The sequence below is a fragment of the Bactrocera tryoni genome, chromosome 1 (genome assembly GCF_016617805.1).
Source record: "Bactrocera tryoni isolate S06 chromosome 1, CSIRO_BtryS06_freeze2, whole genome shotgun sequence".
Taxonomy (NCBI): Eukaryota; Metazoa; Arthropoda; class Insecta; order Diptera; family Tephritidae; genus Bactrocera; species Bactrocera tryoni.
This window is the reverse complement of record NC_052499.1, coordinates 9,855,960-9,874,386: the sequence shown is the minus strand read 5'-3', so window position 1 is coordinate 9,874,386 and position 18,427 is coordinate 9,855,960. Positions and strand designations below refer to the sequence as shown.

General features: G+C 39.8%; 3 protein-coding genes across 3 annotated transcripts in view; 2 read left to right on the top strand and 1 right to left on the bottom strand.

Moving 5' to 3' along the window:
* The first annotated feature begins 92 nt into the window (after positions 1 to 92).
* LOC120782217 lies at positions 93 to 4,060 on the top strand. The gene is made up of 2 exons (XM_040114378.1): positions 93 to 910; positions 963 to 4,060. Exons 1-2 carry the CDS (start codon positions 181 to 183, stop codon positions 3,953 to 3,955), a joined length of 3,723 nt encoding a protein of 1,240 aa, XP_039970312.1. The 5' UTR covers positions 93 to 180; the 3' UTR covers positions 3,956 to 4,060.
* A 395-nt stretch (positions 4,061 to 4,455) lies between these two features.
* LOC120782218 lies at positions 4,456 to 9,681 on the top strand. Its single transcript, XM_040114379.1, has 4 exons — positions 4,456 to 6,317; positions 6,403 to 6,477; positions 7,236 to 7,373; positions 7,435 to 9,681. Exons 1-4 carry the CDS (start codon positions 4,551 to 4,553, stop codon positions 7,732 to 7,734), a joined length of 2,280 nt encoding a protein of 759 aa, XP_039970313.1. The 5' UTR covers positions 4,456 to 4,550; the 3' UTR covers positions 7,735 to 9,681.
* Positions 9,682 to 13,411: 3,730 nt separating this feature from the next.
* LOC120766619 (mucin-5AC) overlaps positions 13,412 to 18,427 on the bottom strand; it is a 50,591-nt gene continuing 45,575 nt past the window's right edge. The window contains exons 4-7 of the mRNA XM_040092230.1: positions 16,441 to 16,542; positions 16,195 to 16,345; positions 15,928 to 16,049; positions 13,412 to 15,804 (exon numbers count right to left, since the gene is read on the bottom strand). Of these exons, the coding sequence (XP_039948164.1) occupies positions 14,116 to 15,804; positions 15,928 to 16,049; positions 16,195 to 16,345; positions 16,441 to 16,542 (2,064 nt within the window). The 3' untranslated portion in view covers positions 13,412 to 14,115. The remainder of the gene's footprint in view (positions 15,805 to 15,927; positions 16,050 to 16,194; positions 16,346 to 16,440; positions 16,543 to 18,427) is intronic.

Sequence of the window (18,427 nt, the reverse complement as noted above, 5' to 3'; positions counted from 1 at the left end):
CAGACATTTGTTTTTCAAACTGATTCGAATAGAACTTTCAAAAAAAAAGACAAATTCAAATGAATTTACTTTTAACTTTCGTGAAATGTTAATCGAATTTCTACTATTCGTCAAAATTTGCTGTAACAAGAAAGAAAAACTCGCAAAAATTTTTAAAAATATTTGGCAATTCATCGTATAATGGACACAGATAGAAAGCATTGCAATCGGCCAACTTGTGGCAATAAGACGAAATGTACGCAAATGAATAAAGATGCTAAACGATCTCCGATGACTTTGTGTAGACCCGGAGCTGAGCCGGCCAAGGCTGCTACGCCCAACGTTGGCAATTCGACGCAGATATTATTTGTTGATTCGAACTTCACGGAAACTCCTAGTGAGTATGACACCTTCTATGATTGCTATAGCGATGTTGAAATAAGTCAGACAAAAGCTGTGGTGTCTTCAATGTGTGGCCTAAGTGTGCCACCGCCTCCTGTAAAAGATTCTCGCATGTTTCGCGATGCACTCAAACAAGTTATTCTCACTGCTCAGGCGCTCTTGGTCGATTTCGACAGAGGCGGTCGCAAGGAGCGTAGAGGGTGCGGTTCGCGTTGTCGATGTGATGTGCGCAATATTAAACCTCATACACAAACCGTACAGCTGGAGGTAACGGCAAAAGTAGCTACAAATAAATCGTCCACACCGCAAAATATTCGCATCGATCCAATCACATTTACAATACCACTGAAACTACACGTACAGGGACAACACCAACACAACATACCATACTCGGTGTCACATCAATCAAATGAATTTAGGAAGCCACCGCCGCCGGCTATGCTCGACCGGGATCCTATACCGAATATGTTTGCCTCGATGGAGCCAATACGCACAGCTATAATTACAGCACCACGACAGGAAATAAACAGTAAGACGGCATAAAAAAAGATCATGCCTAAACTAATGATAATTTTTGCTAGGTATACCCATGGAAGGAAGTGGTCCAGCGTTTAATTTTCAATCAGCTCTATTACAACAAATGGTTGGTATCCCACCGGGTTTTCTGCAATTACCGTTACCTGGTGCTGAAGGTCTTATAGCACCGCCTCCATCCAAGGGAGTTTCGTCAAAATTACAAATTCAAGTTCCGCCGCCACCACCACTAATGACATTAGGCGGGCCAGATGAAACAACGATGGTAAAAACGAAAAAGACTTGTAAAGGAACTTGCTCGGTTAGACGTCAGCAAGTGGCTTCGGCTGAAGCATTTTTATCACCGTCTTTAGCACCTGTTACTAAAGGACCATTTCTGACAACAATAACAACGTCGTCGGTACCTTCTGTGGGAGCAGGCAAATCACCTCAAGTATCGGAAACAAGAAGTCAAGGCGTATGTGTTCTATGTGGACGTGGAGGTGAACAGCCAAGTAGGCAAATGGATGCATCTGTAAGAGCGCCTTGTGGAGTGTGCTCGAAAGGAAAATTTATTATGCCACAGCCGCAACCGGGAGAATTCCACCGTCCCATACAGAAAACGGGTACATTTGGTGAATATTCACGCTGTGATAAAACTACAGAATCGTTGGTGGTACTTGTTCCTCCAGCAATGCCCAAGTCTGCGGTTAGGACGGGTGCTGAATTATCCTCAAATACATGTCCCTTTAATAGTCTTCAGAAGCAAATGGAAATGCAGCGTCCATATGGTGCTGCGTGTCCAATAGGACCATCACTGTTGAAACCACAGCAACAAGATAATCAAATAAACATTGAGAAACAACAACATGATGTCAAACGTCCCTTGAAAGGTCCTTGTGGAATGTGTTCGACTGAGGTGCCGGCACCACCACCATTTGATGAGCCTTTCTTTAAATCAAAAGGACCATGTGGAGTATGTTCAAAACCTAAGCCAGCAGTTCAAAAGAGTCAAGAAGAAAAAATTCGTCCATTGACAACTCCTTCTGAACATATTAAGCCTAAAGGCATATGTTCAAATCGGCAGGAAAACCCTTGTGAAATTTGTCCAAAAAAATCAGCGGCGCCAAACGAGTTTGGTAATCCGCCGTGTGGAGTTTGTTCAAAAGCTGTTGTGGTAGCGGTGAAAACTGAAAAAATCCCATGTGGAATTTGTTCAAAAAAGTCAATGGCTCCAATAGAAGTTATGAATGCGCCGTGTGGAATATGTTCAAAAGCAATGGACGAGCCAGTAACATTGGCAAAACCTCCATGTGGAATTTGTTCAAAAGCAATTGACGTAGCGATAAAAACTGAAAAAACTCCATGCGGAATTTGTTCAAAGAAGTCAACGGCTCCAATGGAGGATATGAATGCGCCGTGTGGAGTTTGCTTACAAATGGAAAACCCACCATGTGGAATTTGTTTAAAAAAGTCAACGGCTCCAATGGAGGATATGAATGCGCCGTGTGGAGTTTGTTTACAAATGGAAAAACCTCCATGTGGAATTTGTTCGAAAAAGTCCACGACTGCAATGGAGACTATAAAGCCATGTGGAGTATGTACAGAATTGGAAAAACCTCCTTGTGGAATTTGCTCTAAGAGGTCGGAGGCTCCAATGGAGATGAAAACTTCCAAAGTACCTTGTGGAATTTGTTCAAAAAGGTCAGTGACTCCAATTGAGGTTGTCAAAGGGCCTTGTGGAGTTTGTTCAAAATCAGTAGACGCACCAGTGAAAACAGGAAAAGCTCCTTGTGGTATTTGCTCTAAAACGTTAGAGACGCCAATAGAGGTTGTGAAAGGCCCTTGCGGAGTTTGTTCGAAGTCAGTAAAATCACCCGCGAAAACAGAAACGGCTCCTTGTGGTATTTGTTCCAAAAGGTCAGCGGGACCCGTGACAGTTGTGAAAGGACCTTGTGGCGTATGTTCGAAAGCAGTGGAAGAACCTATAAAACCTACAAAACCCTGTGGTATTTGCTCAAAAGGCGCAACAGCGCCTTTGGAGGTCGAAACAGGACCATGTGGTATATGTTCTCGTGGACTTACTCCATTTGTTATTGAGGAAATAGGACCATGCGGAATTTGTTCAAGAGGAGTCGAGTCTGCTGTTACACATGATAACTTATCTGCTCCAATGCAAGAAATAATGGGACCATGCGGGATATGTTCACAACTGGTAAGTGGTACCCCTACGGTGGAAGCCGAAGAAACAAGTGGGCCTTGTAATATATGCAAAAAGGGACCAACGAAACCCGATTCTCGAGATATTTGTGGAATTTGTAAAAAAATGCGTGCTCCGGAAAACCAAACATTGTCAGCCGTAGCTCCCTGTCAAATATGTGGTCAAGGACCAACAACGACTTCAGCTGGAAGAACTTGTGGAACATGTAATTTTATGCCCTCTTCACCGTCAAGTGGAAATAAATCATGTGGATCTTGCTTGGTAGCGCCACCCAAATCCTCGAACATTCGAACATGCGGTACCTGTATGTTACAACCTGCAACCAGAAGTGGACGAACTTGCGGCACATGTATGGTAATACCTACCACAGAGGCTATGGCCGAAATATCACCAAAAGTAGAGTCTGTCGTGGAACATCGCGTATACAAGGCATTACCTCAACACAAAGATATTCACATTTGTTCGCCGTGTCGTTATGATCCGAGTCCACTAATTGACGAAGAGGGCAACGTATTTTGTCCACATAATTGTGGTTGTTGCTTATGCCCTTGGCGAAAACGTGCCACGGACAGCCAAATCGATCAAATAAAACATGAAAAAATCAAAGTTTGCAAATGTCGTATGAAGGGTTCTATATTCGCGGATTACACATCACGTGCCAAATGTAGCAATACGTCCTACTTTGATTGTTGCCCATGCCGCGAAAGAGCGGAGGCAAAATATTTAGAAATGACTGGTGAAGAGATGTGGAGTCCCGATGACAAACTGAAAGAGCGAGTACGCGGTGAACCCGTCAATTTGGAAGATGTTGTGGAATACAAACGCACGAGCACGCAATAATTTCCGGTTGCCTAAGGATTGCTCAGAAACATTCAAAATTTGCCTTGAATTACAAATAGAAAACAAAAAAATGATATTAACACATAAATATGTAAATACACGAATATAAATCAAGGCGTCGTTAAGACAATGTTAAATAAATTGTTCAGTTTTAGATCTTGAAATTGAAAAGAGTCTAATTTCTACAAGTTCTTGTAAGTGGTTTCAGAACCAGAAGTGGGTTTGTTCTCATATGCTCTCTAGCGGTTTTCCCTTAGTGGAGAGTTGTTGAATTTCCAATTTGTAGAAATACGTAATCGAAATAATTTACACCCCTCTAAACCATTTTCGATTATTGCAACTACCTTTTGTTTTTTTCTTTGACAAGTTCGGACGAAATTTTGAAATTAAAATTATTGAAACAATTCGTAGATTTTGTCGAAATATTTTCTGTTATCTAATTTACGTTTTTTGGCGACTTGTCTTTTGTATTTCTTTTCCGTTTTTAGGCACTGCAGAGAAGTGCTCCCAAACTGATACTCACCGAGATAACGCACATTTAAGCGGCACCCAAACCATCCAACTACGTATAGAACCCCATGCACAGAACGCAGCGATGTCCTGCATCAACTATCCGTCTAATTATCGGGTAATTATGGAAACACCCATATCCACTATCAGTAATCAGCCAACAACAGCTGAGCAGCCGTTAACTCCGGTGCAATGTTCCTGTCAGCGTACTTTCCAACAGCCAAACCAACATCATCAATCCGCATATCCGCCGCCGCAGACTCCGCAGTCAACACAACAGCCGCCACATGCAACGCCGCAGCAGCAGCAAATACAACAATTGCACCAGCAGCAGAAGTCATCACTTCAACAACAACAACAACACCAGCAACAACAACAAATTCAGTTGTATCAGCAACAACAACAGCAATTGCAACAGTTTGTAAACTGCTTAAATCAACAGCCTGTTGAGCAGGTTTCGGCCAGCAAATCCAGTCAACAAGATTCGCAAAATTCGCAAGCTTCTACTGTAACAACAGCCGGTCTTTTCAGCAAAGCCTATTGCATTCGCTCGACATCTGAATCAGGTGGCCAGCTGAGCTGTCGCTGTCCATTTGAAATTTCGATATCCTCGGCACATCCACCGGCAAGGCCGTCCTATGAAATACGTTTACCAAGTGGCATGGCATCGTCAAATTATAGCGGTAGAAATAACTTGAGTGAGGAAGAGTTCTATTCTCTGAGTTCGGCATCTTCAGATCGGGATGATTGCATGCCATCGGCAGCGGTGAAAGGAAAAGCTAAAAGTGGCAGTAAAACAAAGAATCGTTTTGCAGACTGCGAATGCTCGCCATCAACGCAAGAGAATAAGACCAAGGCGAGCGCGAACGCGAACCCTCCACGAAATGTAGCTATACTTCAGTTGCTCCGCGAAGTCGTACAGTTAATCAATCAGGGTGACGAGAACGGTACTGGCTGTGGTTGTGGCGTTGCAACAACAAAAATGCGGAATATCGGCGCACTTGGTTCAGAAGAATCGATGGCCGATAATGGTCCATTCAATTCCGGTTTTAAAATAACATTCACACCAAGCCGTAAAGGTACCAGTCCAAATCAATCGATTGCGCATTCGGAAATGTCTGAGCCACAACCTGTAGGTCAGCCTGTTAATATACCACTACAGTTGCCATGTAATCTGATAATCACACCAAATTTGCTAACTTGTGCACCTTGCTCACCATGTGTACCTTTGTCTAATGTGGCGATCCCACCGCCGCAGAAGATGCAAATCACTGCTGGATCCGAAGCGCCGACAAAGTCTTTGAAGAAGGTAAAGGTTGGCGAAAAGAATGCAGAAGGCTATTGCGGCACCAAGGGCATGCCCTGCAGTTGCATAGGAGATCTGGAGCTAATCGAAGAGATAGCGACACTTGCGCTCGCTGCAGACCCAAAAAATCGCACTGAACCGTCTAGTCAGCCTTGCGAGGAAGATAGTCGATATGGTGCAGGCGCAACTTTTGATATTAGTCCGATTGTTTGTGGCAAGGGTTGCCCTGAAGAATGCACCTGTAAGCAGCCATGCCTTTGTCCGGTACACGGCTTCTACCAACCGACTGCCATGCCTGATGACGAAGAATGCGAATGCATAGACGCCGATGATACTGGAATAGTCACAGAACCGAGTCAATCCCAAACTCATGTCTCCGCCGCACCATCCGCCACTGCCAGTCAGCGTACGAACCAAACGAACAAAACGAAAAGTGATTGTACCGAATGCAGCTGCTGCCATTGCCAGGCGATGCGTGATAAACAAAACTGTTCCACCATTGCAACTCAGAATCAGGCGAAGGACCAATGCAGTTGTAGTGAGCTGGTACGTACGAAATACCTAAATACGCAATTGAAACTGTTTTTAAGCCAATACAATATATATGATATGTGTATATTTTATTTGACAGCGATTTTTTATCGATTCCATTATAATGGATCTGGATGCCATGGAGCAAGCGCGACGCAAGAAAAATGCCGAACAGGTAATTACTTATGAACAGAGCAATGGAAGAGGTTTAAACAATGACATCTCCATTGCAAACGCGTACACGAATACGAGTCGGTCATCTATTTAGGGGTTGCATGGGTTTCCTCGGGTAAAAAACAGTCTTTATTCAACAATTTTTTGCTCACATAAAAAATGAAATATTTTATTAGAATTTTTTAATGTTACAAACAAACACTATTAACAACGAAAATCTGAACTCTTTCGAAAAAACTATTTTCAACTCGGCCTTTGCGACACCATTTTCGGTGCTCTCGTAAAAAGGATACACCCAAGTTGGCAAGATAACTCCTAACAGGATCATCTAAAGAGAAAAAATATGTGTTTTGGTTAAAACCTTAACCTAGACCTTGAACGACGGAAAGACGAATTGTATCTCAAAGACCTGTGCAAAATTTCACGAAGATCTTTTGAATAGTTCTCGAGAAATCTTGTCAACCGACTTCAAAAACACAGTTTCGAGAAAAACTCGTTTAAAGTCATTTAGCCTAACTAGCTTTGAACAAGCTCTCAAAGCTCTATTTTCGAAACTGTTACTCGGATAAACTCGAAAATTTAGAACAATATTTTAGTGGAATTGTAGAATTTAATAAGACAACAAAAAAATCGATTTTTTGAAGCCCGTAAACCCATGTAACCCCTTAAATTCGTATTGATTAAATTCCATTGTAATTTTTTTTTTTGCAACAAATGTATTGTTGTTTGTTTTGTATTTCATATTTATTTATATTTTAGAATACGACACCTACACGTGGTAGGATCTGCCCGCGTCAAAGCTTCCCCGTTACAATCACAGAAGTCTCCGACCTAGGCATCTCTTCGCTATACGTCAAATGGGTGATCCACGACTGCTGTGGAATTGGCGGCTATGAGGTAGAGTAACATTTTATAGAATCAAATAAATCATACTCATAACTACTCTCACTGTGCGCAGATCTACGTCGACGGTTATTTAACGAATCGTTATTTCCACTGTAATCACGAAGCGGCTGTGATTTGCGATGTCGATGTCACGAAGGCGCACAAGATAGTGCTAGTTGCACAGCCGAAGCAAAGCGACTGCAGCTGCGGTGACAACATGGAGAACAAGTGCAAGGAGTTGATGCGTAAGGGCGATGCCGATAAAATGGACAAAGCGAACGTGCCACCTTCGGCACTCTGGGTGCCCAGCATTTATTTATACGATCCTTGTGAGAAAAGGGAGGGAACGCCGATCAATCGCCCCAACCTTTGAAGCACACATTTTGCGGTGGTTATGTGCGCGTGGCTTTGTGCGATGTTTGCTGGCAACTAAAAATTTAGTAACGAACAAAACAATTAATAACGGTGTTTACGAAGTTGGAAAGGATGAAGGGCGCGCATATTTTGGAACGTAGCAAAAGCTGCATGGAATATATATCCAAAAAGAAAAAAATAATAATAATAACACAAAAACAAAAACAACACAAACGCGAAAAATAGGGGGATTTTTTAAATTTAAGGTTCCCGTTAAAATTTAAAAATAGAATGACGTGAAATGCTAGTCAGTGAAAATTAAAAGTTAAAACTAAAAAATCACAAATTCGCAATTGGGCGCAAGGAAATGATATCTAAATATATATATATGTATATATATACATAAGTATATATGTATGGAAATTGCCGTTAATAACTAGGAGACGTCTTAGCAGACAATGGCTCGATTCATTAAAAAGGACAATGCACTATAGAATTTGCATGCCAGATATTAAAAAATTTAAAGGAAGAAAATGAACGAAAAAACTTCAAAAAATGTCGAAAATACAAAAAAGAAGTGTGTATAATTACTATTCGCAGCAATTGTGTAGACATCGATTTGTGCAAATTCGCTACTGATTCATTCGATCCATTAGCCAAAATAAGCATGTAGTTCGCATGTTTCAGCAGTAAATTTGTACCAAGCGAAGTCGGTAGGAGGGCCTTCACAAAAGGAACGTTGGCCCTGCGTTCAACCGTTATGAAAAGCAATATGTTGCTTGTGTTGTTGTTATTTGGCACGAACTGTACCGAACGCATGCAAATAACTGAGTGTAATCAGGCATAAATGTACGGCGTCTCAGATGCGTGGCCGAAGTAGTGTAATGTACTATATGTAACTATATGTGTACGTCTTGATAAATAAAATTTTAATGTTAGTCGAAGTTAAAAAAAAAGTGCCTTAAAATTAATTTTAATGATGTAAAGCGGAGAAATCTCACAAAACTGCAATTATTTTATTTTATTTTTATTTATTGCTTAATGCGCGTATTGTACAAACAGACGCAGAAACCAAACACAAACTGAATATCACAAATGTTTCGTAGCTAAGATTAATGCGAATTAAAGCCAAGTTTTTTTCATTTATTTCTACATTTTAAGTTAGTAATATTTTTTCATTAAATAAAAATCATTGAAGATGCTAATAAATTCCACAAAAACAATGTTCAACGCGCTGGCAACACTTTTCGCATTCAAATGGCGGCGTTAAAACTCGAAACTCTAACGAATTTACTATTTATTTACTATTTATTTACTGTTCTTCATTAAAACCAAATTTACTAAAAAAAAAAAACAATTGCATTCTTAATTAAATATTAATTTTTGTATTTTCACTTGTTGCCATTTTCCCACACTTTCCTCATTCGCCTACAATCAAGCACCAACTTCATGAATTTGTAAATACACCAACACTTCGCATGCTCATTGCGGCAAAAATGAAGTCCTATTCTGTCGCTTAAAGAAAAACGTTATGTTGCGTCGCTGTTTGTGCTTCACACAAAGCGCTTTTGCCTTAACATTTACATTTATTTTAAACGCTAATCAATTTGGTGTTAACCACTCAATACGAGTATACCTGAACGATGCAATTTATATATGTATATTGTAGACGCATCTTATTGCCTTGTTAAATGTAAAGCACGTAAGTGAATTGAATTTATAAAGCAAAAACAAAAACAAAAAAATATTAATATTACATTGTAGTTAATTGTAAAAACATTCAACACACATGTAGAAACACCCATATTTTTAAAATAAAATTGTCTAGCGTATGTTTTTGCATGTTACAAAATACATACATACATACACACATATGGAAATGTTTACTATATAATTACGTATTTGTGTAGCGAAAAGCAAATATATAATTTTAAATTGTTTTGATTTTTTTAAAAGGATTAATTTCCAAAAAAAAAATAACCAGTTAATGAAAAAATATTTTAATAAATTTATATCTTCCTTGATATACTCATATACAAACGACACTGTGTTTCAATTGGGTTTGTGCGAATTTTGTATTGGCAGATTTTCAGCAGGTTGGAAATAACACTGGTCAGCAATATTGTGAAGCACTGGCTAAATATTGTGACAAAAAAGTACCCGGAAATTGTAATTAAATACCCCGGATAAATAATATTTAAAAGAATGTATGTATGTCGCTAAGTCGATAGTACTGTCCTTAATTACTGTGCCAAATGTGAGCGAGCTATGTCAACCAGTTTGTTTACAGCTGGCGCTTAAGTCGGTACACCTCACTCGTGTGTTGCGATTTTTATAATGAATAAAAATATCGAAGAAAGAATTTGTCCCAACTTTTGTATTTCTAACCAAATTTCGTATGCGGCATGTTGGAGAATGCCGTCGGTGATTCAGTTTTATCAAAGCCTGCACAGACGGTCGAAAGTTATTTGAAACATGTCTCGTTCTGGACGACCCTCTTCAACTGATGAAAATATTAAAAAAGTGAATCATATGTTGCTTGCTCGTGAGGTAAGTGTTATCGAGCTGGCAAGAGAGGTCGACATCTCTCGCGAGTCTCGTGAGGTGTATTTTTTTGGGTATGAAACGTGTTCTTGCTCGACTCGTCCTGATAAAGCTGAATTTTTTTCAAAAAGAATACCACAAACAAATCTCTTTGGACATGATTGATCGTTCGAACAACAATCAACAATCAACGGAATGTAACCCGTTTTCAGTAGAGCGAAGAGGTAAAACAAAATTCGCTGAAGGAGTTGAAAGCCGTCACCAAAAGTGCTTATGAAAAGTGCTTCGATGACTAGAAAAAATAAATATTGTTGAATTAGTAAATATTTTTCGTTTTATTTACAATTTCCGGGTACTTTCTTGTCAGAATGCACATATCATATTTTTGTTGCTTTTGCATATTCAAATAACAATAAGAATAAAAAAGTTCTGCATTAGCTTTTATACATAAAAAATGGAAAAATTCAACCGAATAAAAATTCCCAAAAATTGTACAACTAAATAATTTACTAAAAGCTACAGAGCATTCATTTAGAATTCATTCTTATAGGATATATTTTAAAATAGAGTTTCCTCCTTGTCTTGTTCCTTGGTAACATCTCTCTTCTTTCGAATAAGCTCTCGTATTATTATCAGTATACGTGTTGTGATTTTTGACCAGCTTTGACGTGTTTTTTTTTCGTCTTCGGCTCACCTATACCACGATATTCGGCCGATTGAATGTCTGTTTGCGGATTAATAGCATAGATCAAAGACTTATCGCCAGTAATAATATGTCTCATGATATCCTGGTAGTCGGAAAGAATTGTTTCACAGACGTTAATGCGACCTAGATTTCGAAAAAACTTAGCGATTTTGGAACCAATCGTGCTTTCACTTTTCTTAGGCCCAAATGATCTTTCAAATTGGTTTCCACTGATTCTTCCAATATTCCAAAGATGCCAACCAAGATCTCTGATTGTTAATGCTCAATTTTCAAGCCCCAGGCGCTACGTCTTGGGGGCGGCAAAACGATCTTCGCTGTTTTTTAATATTCAGAAAAATACTTCAACAAATTTTTTTACAAAATTTATTATAAAAGATAAAGAGTTGTACACTCTCCCAATTTTCAAAAATGGTATTTAAAAACTCCAATTTGGGCAAAAAATCCTGCAAATTGTGTCAAAAGTGTACAAGATATAGGGCGAAAATAAGTTTTTTCTATGGCTTTTAATAATATGTCTTGTAAATTTACTATCAATTTCCTCAAAAACCGTATTGTTAGAATTTTGGAACTTCAGAATTTGCGTGGCTTTTAGTTCCTAAATTTTATATACTTAATATCGAAGATATTTTGTAAAAATTCACTTTTGTTCGAACCACCTCACGAAAATTGTAGGTAGGTAGATAAAGGGGGGCGGCAGAACATCCTTGGCCCCGGGCGCTGAAGTTGTAGCTACGCCACTGTACACTTTGCCCCATTTTTAACCACCTTTTTCAGACGTGAAGAGGTAAAACGTCTTTTCAGGAGACCTCGCTCCGAACCATTACAGTAGTTAAATCTTTTAAATAATATTTTGCATCTTCGGAGGCTATTGCGTCAGTCTGTTTATTAGAAACTTCCTCAACATCTCTACAAAAGGTACTTTTATGTCCGTAGACCGAGTGCCACTTCTTTAGTAGCCGCTTGCATCTGTGGAGCCTGCTTTGCTTCAGACGCGTTGTCAGATGATGACCAATTGACTGATACTAGGCTTTCTTGTGGAAATCATCTCAGAATCAGAAGCAACAGGCAAAATGTGGTTTCAACGTTTCTGACATAATGATTTTGATGTGAGAAATGAAAAATGTGGAAGACCACCAAAAATGTATGAAGGTCCTGAACTACAAGCAATATTGGATGGAGATGATACTTTGAGTCAAAACCACATGGCAGCCTGTTAAATGTTGCACGGGAAACAATTTAAGACCGTTTGAATGAGCTTTCAGAACGGGAAAGATTCTAAAGTGTGCAAAATTGATGGCACATGAATTGAATGAAAGAGAAATGTAAAACCGAAAAACTTGTGAAAATTTGCTACAAATACACGAAAGAAAACCAGCTTTTTCATCGAATTGTCACAGGCGATAAAAAATGGATGAATGATGAATCCTGAACGGAGAAAATCATAGGTTAATCCGGGACAACCATCAACATCGACTACAAAAACAGATCGATTCGGTGAAAAAGTAATACTCTGTGTTTGCTGAGATCAGAAGGGTTTGGGATATCAAGAGCTTCTAAAACCTGGTGAAACTCTTAATTATAATCGCTACAGGCAACAAATGATCAATTTGAACCATTTATTGATCGAAAAATGATCAGAATGGGCCAAAAGGCATGGTAAAGTTATTTTGTTGCACGACAATGGACTTGCACACAAAGCAAAGTCGTTTCAGGTTACAATTTAAGTACTGGGAGCTCCTACCACACCCGCCATGTTCGCCAGACTTGGCCCCTTCCGATTATCATTTGTTTGGGTCACGCATTGGCTGAGCAGCTCTTCGATTCTTACGTGGAAGCCGAGAAATTGGTTTGCTTCGAAATACGAACATAAACAAGCAAGAAAGGGCTAAGTTCGAGTGTATTTGAACATTTCATGGCATTGCAACTTGCCTAGATCAAAGCCGAGGAAATAACTTCAGGTGTTGGCAAAGCTATATCTTAAATTCGGAAAATTATATTTCCACCCTTTTATACCAGTATTTCCCCTGGAATTTCAGCTATAGTATATTGAATGTTGTTTTCGAGCTCCTCGAGCGTTGTTGGTTGATTTCCGTAAACTTTTGATTTAACATACGCCTGGAAAAAATCATCTAGAGGCTTTAAATTGCATGATCTTGGCGGCCATTTCAATTTGACATTTCTCAAAATTTTCAAGTCGCCAATATTTTGAAATAAAATGACGGAAAACTTTCCTGATTCGAGATGTACCAATCCATGTTGTGGACACCACTAACAGTGTTAGAGAAAATGGGATCACCGAAGCTTTGAGTACCATGACATTCCGTTCCGAAGTTTTGAAAAACTATTGAAGATGTTGCAGCAAAATTCACAGAAATATTGTTGTATCTGTAAACTTTTACAAAACAAAAAAAGGATTTTTCTATTTTTTAATTTACGTTTTATTCAATAACATTCGTACGAATATATGAGGGGTTGATATATATTACAAACTTAACCTAACATTTACTGTAATAAAACTATGTTTAGATTACTTATAAAGCTATAAGTGAAGCACAAATAAGAATGAATTGGAAAAGAAAATTTGTGAGGATTTTTGTATTATTGTTGGAAGCCATTGTTTTTTGAATGCTTCCAGGGAAAATCTGTTACGGCTATTTTAGATGATTGAATGAAAAGGCAAGTGACCACTAATCAATATTAAATAATCGCTCACTTGTACTTATACGAGTATATGGATATCAATGAAAAGGAGGCGAAAAATGCAGGCACGAGCAGTAGCAATATGCATCCTACTTAACTAATTTATATAACAGGTATTGTTCATGGTATAGTAGCAGCCATTTACAATTATAACGGTTATAAAAATTATATACATATGTATATACTAATATTAAAGTATATGTAAAACATATGTACTCGCATGTGTATGTGTGTAGTATAGCTAATGGCTCACGCTTGGCTTCGCTCCCTATCTTAATTTAATTACAAATTAGGAGCTCTATATATGCTGCAAATGCAACTCTGTTTTGTAGTAAAGAGCAAGGCAATGAAACTAAAGAAGAGAATTGTCATTTATTTATTGTGCTAAACTTCGAATTCGTGTAAATACTAAATGCCCGTTGGATCCAAGTCCTCAGCGGTTGCACCCATCTACCTCCGTATACAGGGTTCGCAAGTACCGGGCACTACAAAAGACGGATGACACTCGGGACATTTAGGATTCTCGCCGAACCAATGTCTGTGATCTTCCGGCTCATCGTCGCCATGTTCAGGTATCTTTAGTAGAAATGAGTTGTACGCATCCGTCGACAAATAGCCAGTACGGCCCAACGGTTCTAAAGGAAATAGATATTCGGGCACCGAGTAGTCTTTGCGCAACTGTGTGATATCCGAAGCTGGAACGGCTATTGTGTCGGAGCGATCTGTTGCGACCACCAATGTATTTGCCGATTTCGGCTTTTCGGCATTTACACGGTGTACGCTGTTTGGCTGTCCCGTCTCTTTGATGGAGCGCGAAATAGGCGTACGTGCGGTTGGATTATTTTCACCCGGCGCTTTTGTTGGTGGCGCAGCATTGATATTCGAGATTTGCTTTTGCTCGGCCGCGTTTGTATTATCGCTGGCGCCACTGATGGCATTGTAATCGAATGTCGCTTCGGGATATTCGCGTCCATCCACACCAATTGGCGGATCCAATTTCGGTGGCTCAAGTCCATTTGACGGCATTTTCCACTCATAGTAGATGGGCGGCCCCTGTGTGGTAGCAATGTCGTGTTGCACAAACTCTTGATGTGGGGGCAGAAGTTGTTTCGCTGGCGGTTTGATGACTTGGGCTCCGGTCGCGTCCGACGTATTTATGAAAGGTGTAGGCAAATGAAGACGATTTGTGGTAGGAATACTATAGTCAAAAGGAGAGTTCTCCAGGCTTTTTGGCACGCCTGTGGTTGTAGTTACAGGTGGACGAGGTGTAGGCGGCTTAAAGCCTTGCGCTGGCGTAGGAGTGCGTATATCTTTGGAACTTTGACCGAAACTAGTTTGAATTAAATTATTCTGGCTACGTCCACCAATAGTGGGTGCTTTTGTGGTCACACCACCGTTTGATACGGTGAAAGGTTTGCCCGCCAGCGTTGTTGGCCGGTTTGGCGCTGGTATGGGAGTTGTGGATGTAAACTTGTTCAGAGCTGGTGAGGTTGTAAAGGGTGTGGCAGGCGAAGTGCGTAGTGATGTCCTTGTGCTCACAGTGTCATTTTCATTATAAATTGGATACAGGAATGGCGGCTCGTATACCTTGGATGGCACTTTATAAGGTAAATTTGTCGTAACTACAGTACTAGTGGTAGTGCTGGTTGCGGCTCTTGTTGTGGTAGTAGATGGAGTTGTTGTAACTGTAGGCGTTGTCAAAGTAATCGTACTTTTAACGTTGTCCTTATTAAGGAAACTTGCCGCTTTTCTGTTCGGTTGCTCAGCAGAGTTCAAATCAGCTGATGTATTATAACGAGTACTGTGACTCGTACCTAAGTCCTCGTGCTCACCCGATTGACCGCGCTGATGTAGCGCTGCGCTGTTGAAGCGATTGTTTGACAGGCCACGACCTGATGTCTTTGCTACGGTTGGCGGTGCTGGTTGCGTTTTGGGCACAAATTGTACGTTTCCACTATTTGCTTGCGAAGTGCTGTCGTCCGAGATCTGTGCTTCGTAGGCTGGTGGCAGTATAGTGCGGCTCGGTGATGGTATTTTCCAGTGTTGCTGACCCGGTGTCGACTGTGTGACTGCACTGAATTTGTCCTGTATTTTTGGAGTATCGCCAATTTGTATTTGATTTTGGATCGCCGGAAGTTGCTATAGAAAATATAAAAAACAGGTGAGAAGGACATTGTTAAGGGTACCACAATTGTCCTTTGAATTTAAAAAGAGACAAAAGCGACACAAAAACTCTGAGAATTTGGAGTTATTTCTACAAACCTTGTACTGATCTCTGAATGATTCTCCAGAGTAATCTGGTGCATAAGGTCGATCCAAGAGGTCAGGGCGGGGTGTACGCAAACTGTTTTCCTCATCGTTCACAAACGGCTTATCCCGTTGTCCTGCATTGAAGACGAAAAATATGTTAAGTTCTTTTTATTTGGAAGTCAAGTTTATTGTGATATTCTGCGATAATAGCGAACCGATGTTATTATTGTCTTAGCTCATCTAATTTAAGTAGATTTGCTTTTACTATTTCATACTCACCAATTAGTAAATTCGCTGCATAGTCGCTCTCTGCGCGGGAGCAATTCACCATATACCAGTGATCGCAGATTAGCATGCGCTGCTGGAAAAGCGTCGTATTGGGGCACGAATAGCTGAATTGGCGTCCCAAACCGTCGCACATATGGTACACCTGCCAAAGTAAATTTGGATTAGTACGTTTAGAATTGCCAATTACAGGTCATTTTGGTAAGAGTAGTAGGCAAGAAACGCTCGTAATATATATACCTGACAGCCAGTTTCAACGTCTGCATAGTAACCCGATGGCCGTCCAGAACAGGAGAATGATGTTTTATCAAATACACGATGAGCACCAATGGCATTTTCACTCTGAAATGACAATAAATCAGTAAATTTAGTTAATATCCTATCTCTAACAATGCCTCATAAAACTTCAGAATTGTGGGAGTTATAAATATATGTAGGTATATACTATTCTATTTTCCTTTAGTATTATAAAATTATAGAAAATCAAAAATTGTACACTCTTGCAACATGTTGCTTCAAATACGTAGTTTTGTTCACCTAACGGTTGTTTGTATTAACTGAATATAAACAAGTTAAATATAATATGTAAATAGGTGGTAATCTAATCTATTTAATGTACATATCTCCTAAACCACCAAATCTACATCACACAAATTCGCCTTTTTCTTCTTTATTGGCGTAGACACCGCTTACGCGTTTATAACCGAGTTTATAACAGCACGCCAGTCGTTCTTCTCTGGAGGACAGGGTCATGTGTAGAAGTTCATGCAAGTGAGGAAAATTCTCTGAGTGCCTTTCACTTGGAAGTGGGCAGAAACGATTATTTTACATATGTCTCAAGCAGCTCATGACTTCCGGCCTTAGACCAAGTATCCTCTGGTTAGCCAAAGAACATCTGTTTGAAGGCTAGCTAAAGTGAGAAGGCGAACCATGCCTCCCCAGAAATAACTAAATACGCCAGAACCATTATCTTTAGCATCGGGGACAAAGCCGTTTTACGGCGAGTACCGCAGTCAATGGAACGTTGAGCTGTACGAGATATACGTATAAGAAGAAACCCTATAGTTGGCTTTGGACCTAAAATATCGGGCAATGTTTGAGATATTTCATTGAAAATCATAGAGAAGCATTAAAAATAATACGTCTGTGTGTTAAAAATGAGCTGAATCGGGTAGATCCTATATACTTAATATAAAGATTTTCGAACTTCCGGGTGACTTTATTCTGCATATATCGGGCAATATGTGAGGAATCCAAAATAACCGCTTCCATACTTGCTCTGGTCCAATTGCGGGATTTACGGGACCTAACACGCACATCACTAGTAAGTACATACATATATACATATGTATACATGTACATAGGTCATATAATTTTGACTTAGAAAATGCAAAGGCTGGAGACATACATCACCAGCAAAATTACGACGCTGCGGACCAACGAAAACAACTGCGGCCACAACAACAATACTCCACTCTTTCTCAACAGCTTCGCCGAGGGCAAAAACAAGATAAACTCTGGGCAAATGGAAAAAACGTCAGGCGGTAAAAGTGTCAGTCGGTAGTTGTAGTAGCTACCCGACGAAGAGAATGACGGGGAAACTATTTGATGCGCTGTGGCAAGCAAATGTGGCGCAATAGAACGGGTAGCTGACAAAGTTGTTCGTTGCAGGTTACAGCGTGTCAAAGCGACATTCATGACAAGCGGCAATAAACTTCAGCTTTTTATAAATTTTCCGCTTTGTTTTTGTGTGGTTACTTGACTTGTGTCTGTTTTTTGTTGCAAGTGAGTATACACGTATCGTGTGGCAAAGTGGGTTTCGGTGATTACGCGCAGCAGATGAGGCAACTGCATATTTGTTGCTGGCGTATCAATAGCGGGCGGGTTTACAGATTGCAAATCACAAGCGGTTCCACAATCCAAAAAAAAATTATTTCTGCTGTCCTATCAAATATTCGGCGGCCGCGTACAACTTGTGAAACCCCACACAGTTATCTAGCAGTTATGATGTGTTAATAGTAAAAGATAAATGCCTAAATAAAGCTTTGGTGTAATGGCACAGCAACTAAGGCATGTTAGGTTTTGAAGTTCATTGCAAAATGTCACGTTGAATTGAAGCGAGATTTTTCGAAATTTGCTGAGTCAGTTTATTTTATTTAACATTGAGATGCCCTCCATTAGGGCGTTATTACAAGTAATTATTAATATTTAGCTATACTATACATTT

Bases quoted from the DNA above. Each gene is read 5' to 3' on its own strand.
- LOC120782217 (XM_040114378.1), top strand. From the start codon at position 181: ATGGACACAGATAGAAAGCATTGCAATCGGCCAACTTGTGGCAATAAG. The intron at 911-962 runs GTAAGACGGCAT...AATTTTTGCTAG, and splicing joins ACCACGACAGGAAATAAACA to GTATACCCATGGAAGGAAGT.
- LOC120782218 (XM_040114379.1), top strand. From the start codon at position 4,551: ATGTCCTGCATCAACTATCCGTCTAATTATCGGGTAATTATGGAAACA. The intron at 6,318-6,402 runs GTACGTACGAAA...TTTATTTGACAG, and splicing joins AATGCAGTTGTAGTGAGCTG to CGATTTTTTATCGATTCCAT. The intron at 7,374-7,434 runs GTAGAGTAACAT...CACTGTGCGCAG, and splicing joins GTGGAATTGGCGGCTATGAG to ATCTACGTCGACGGTTATTT.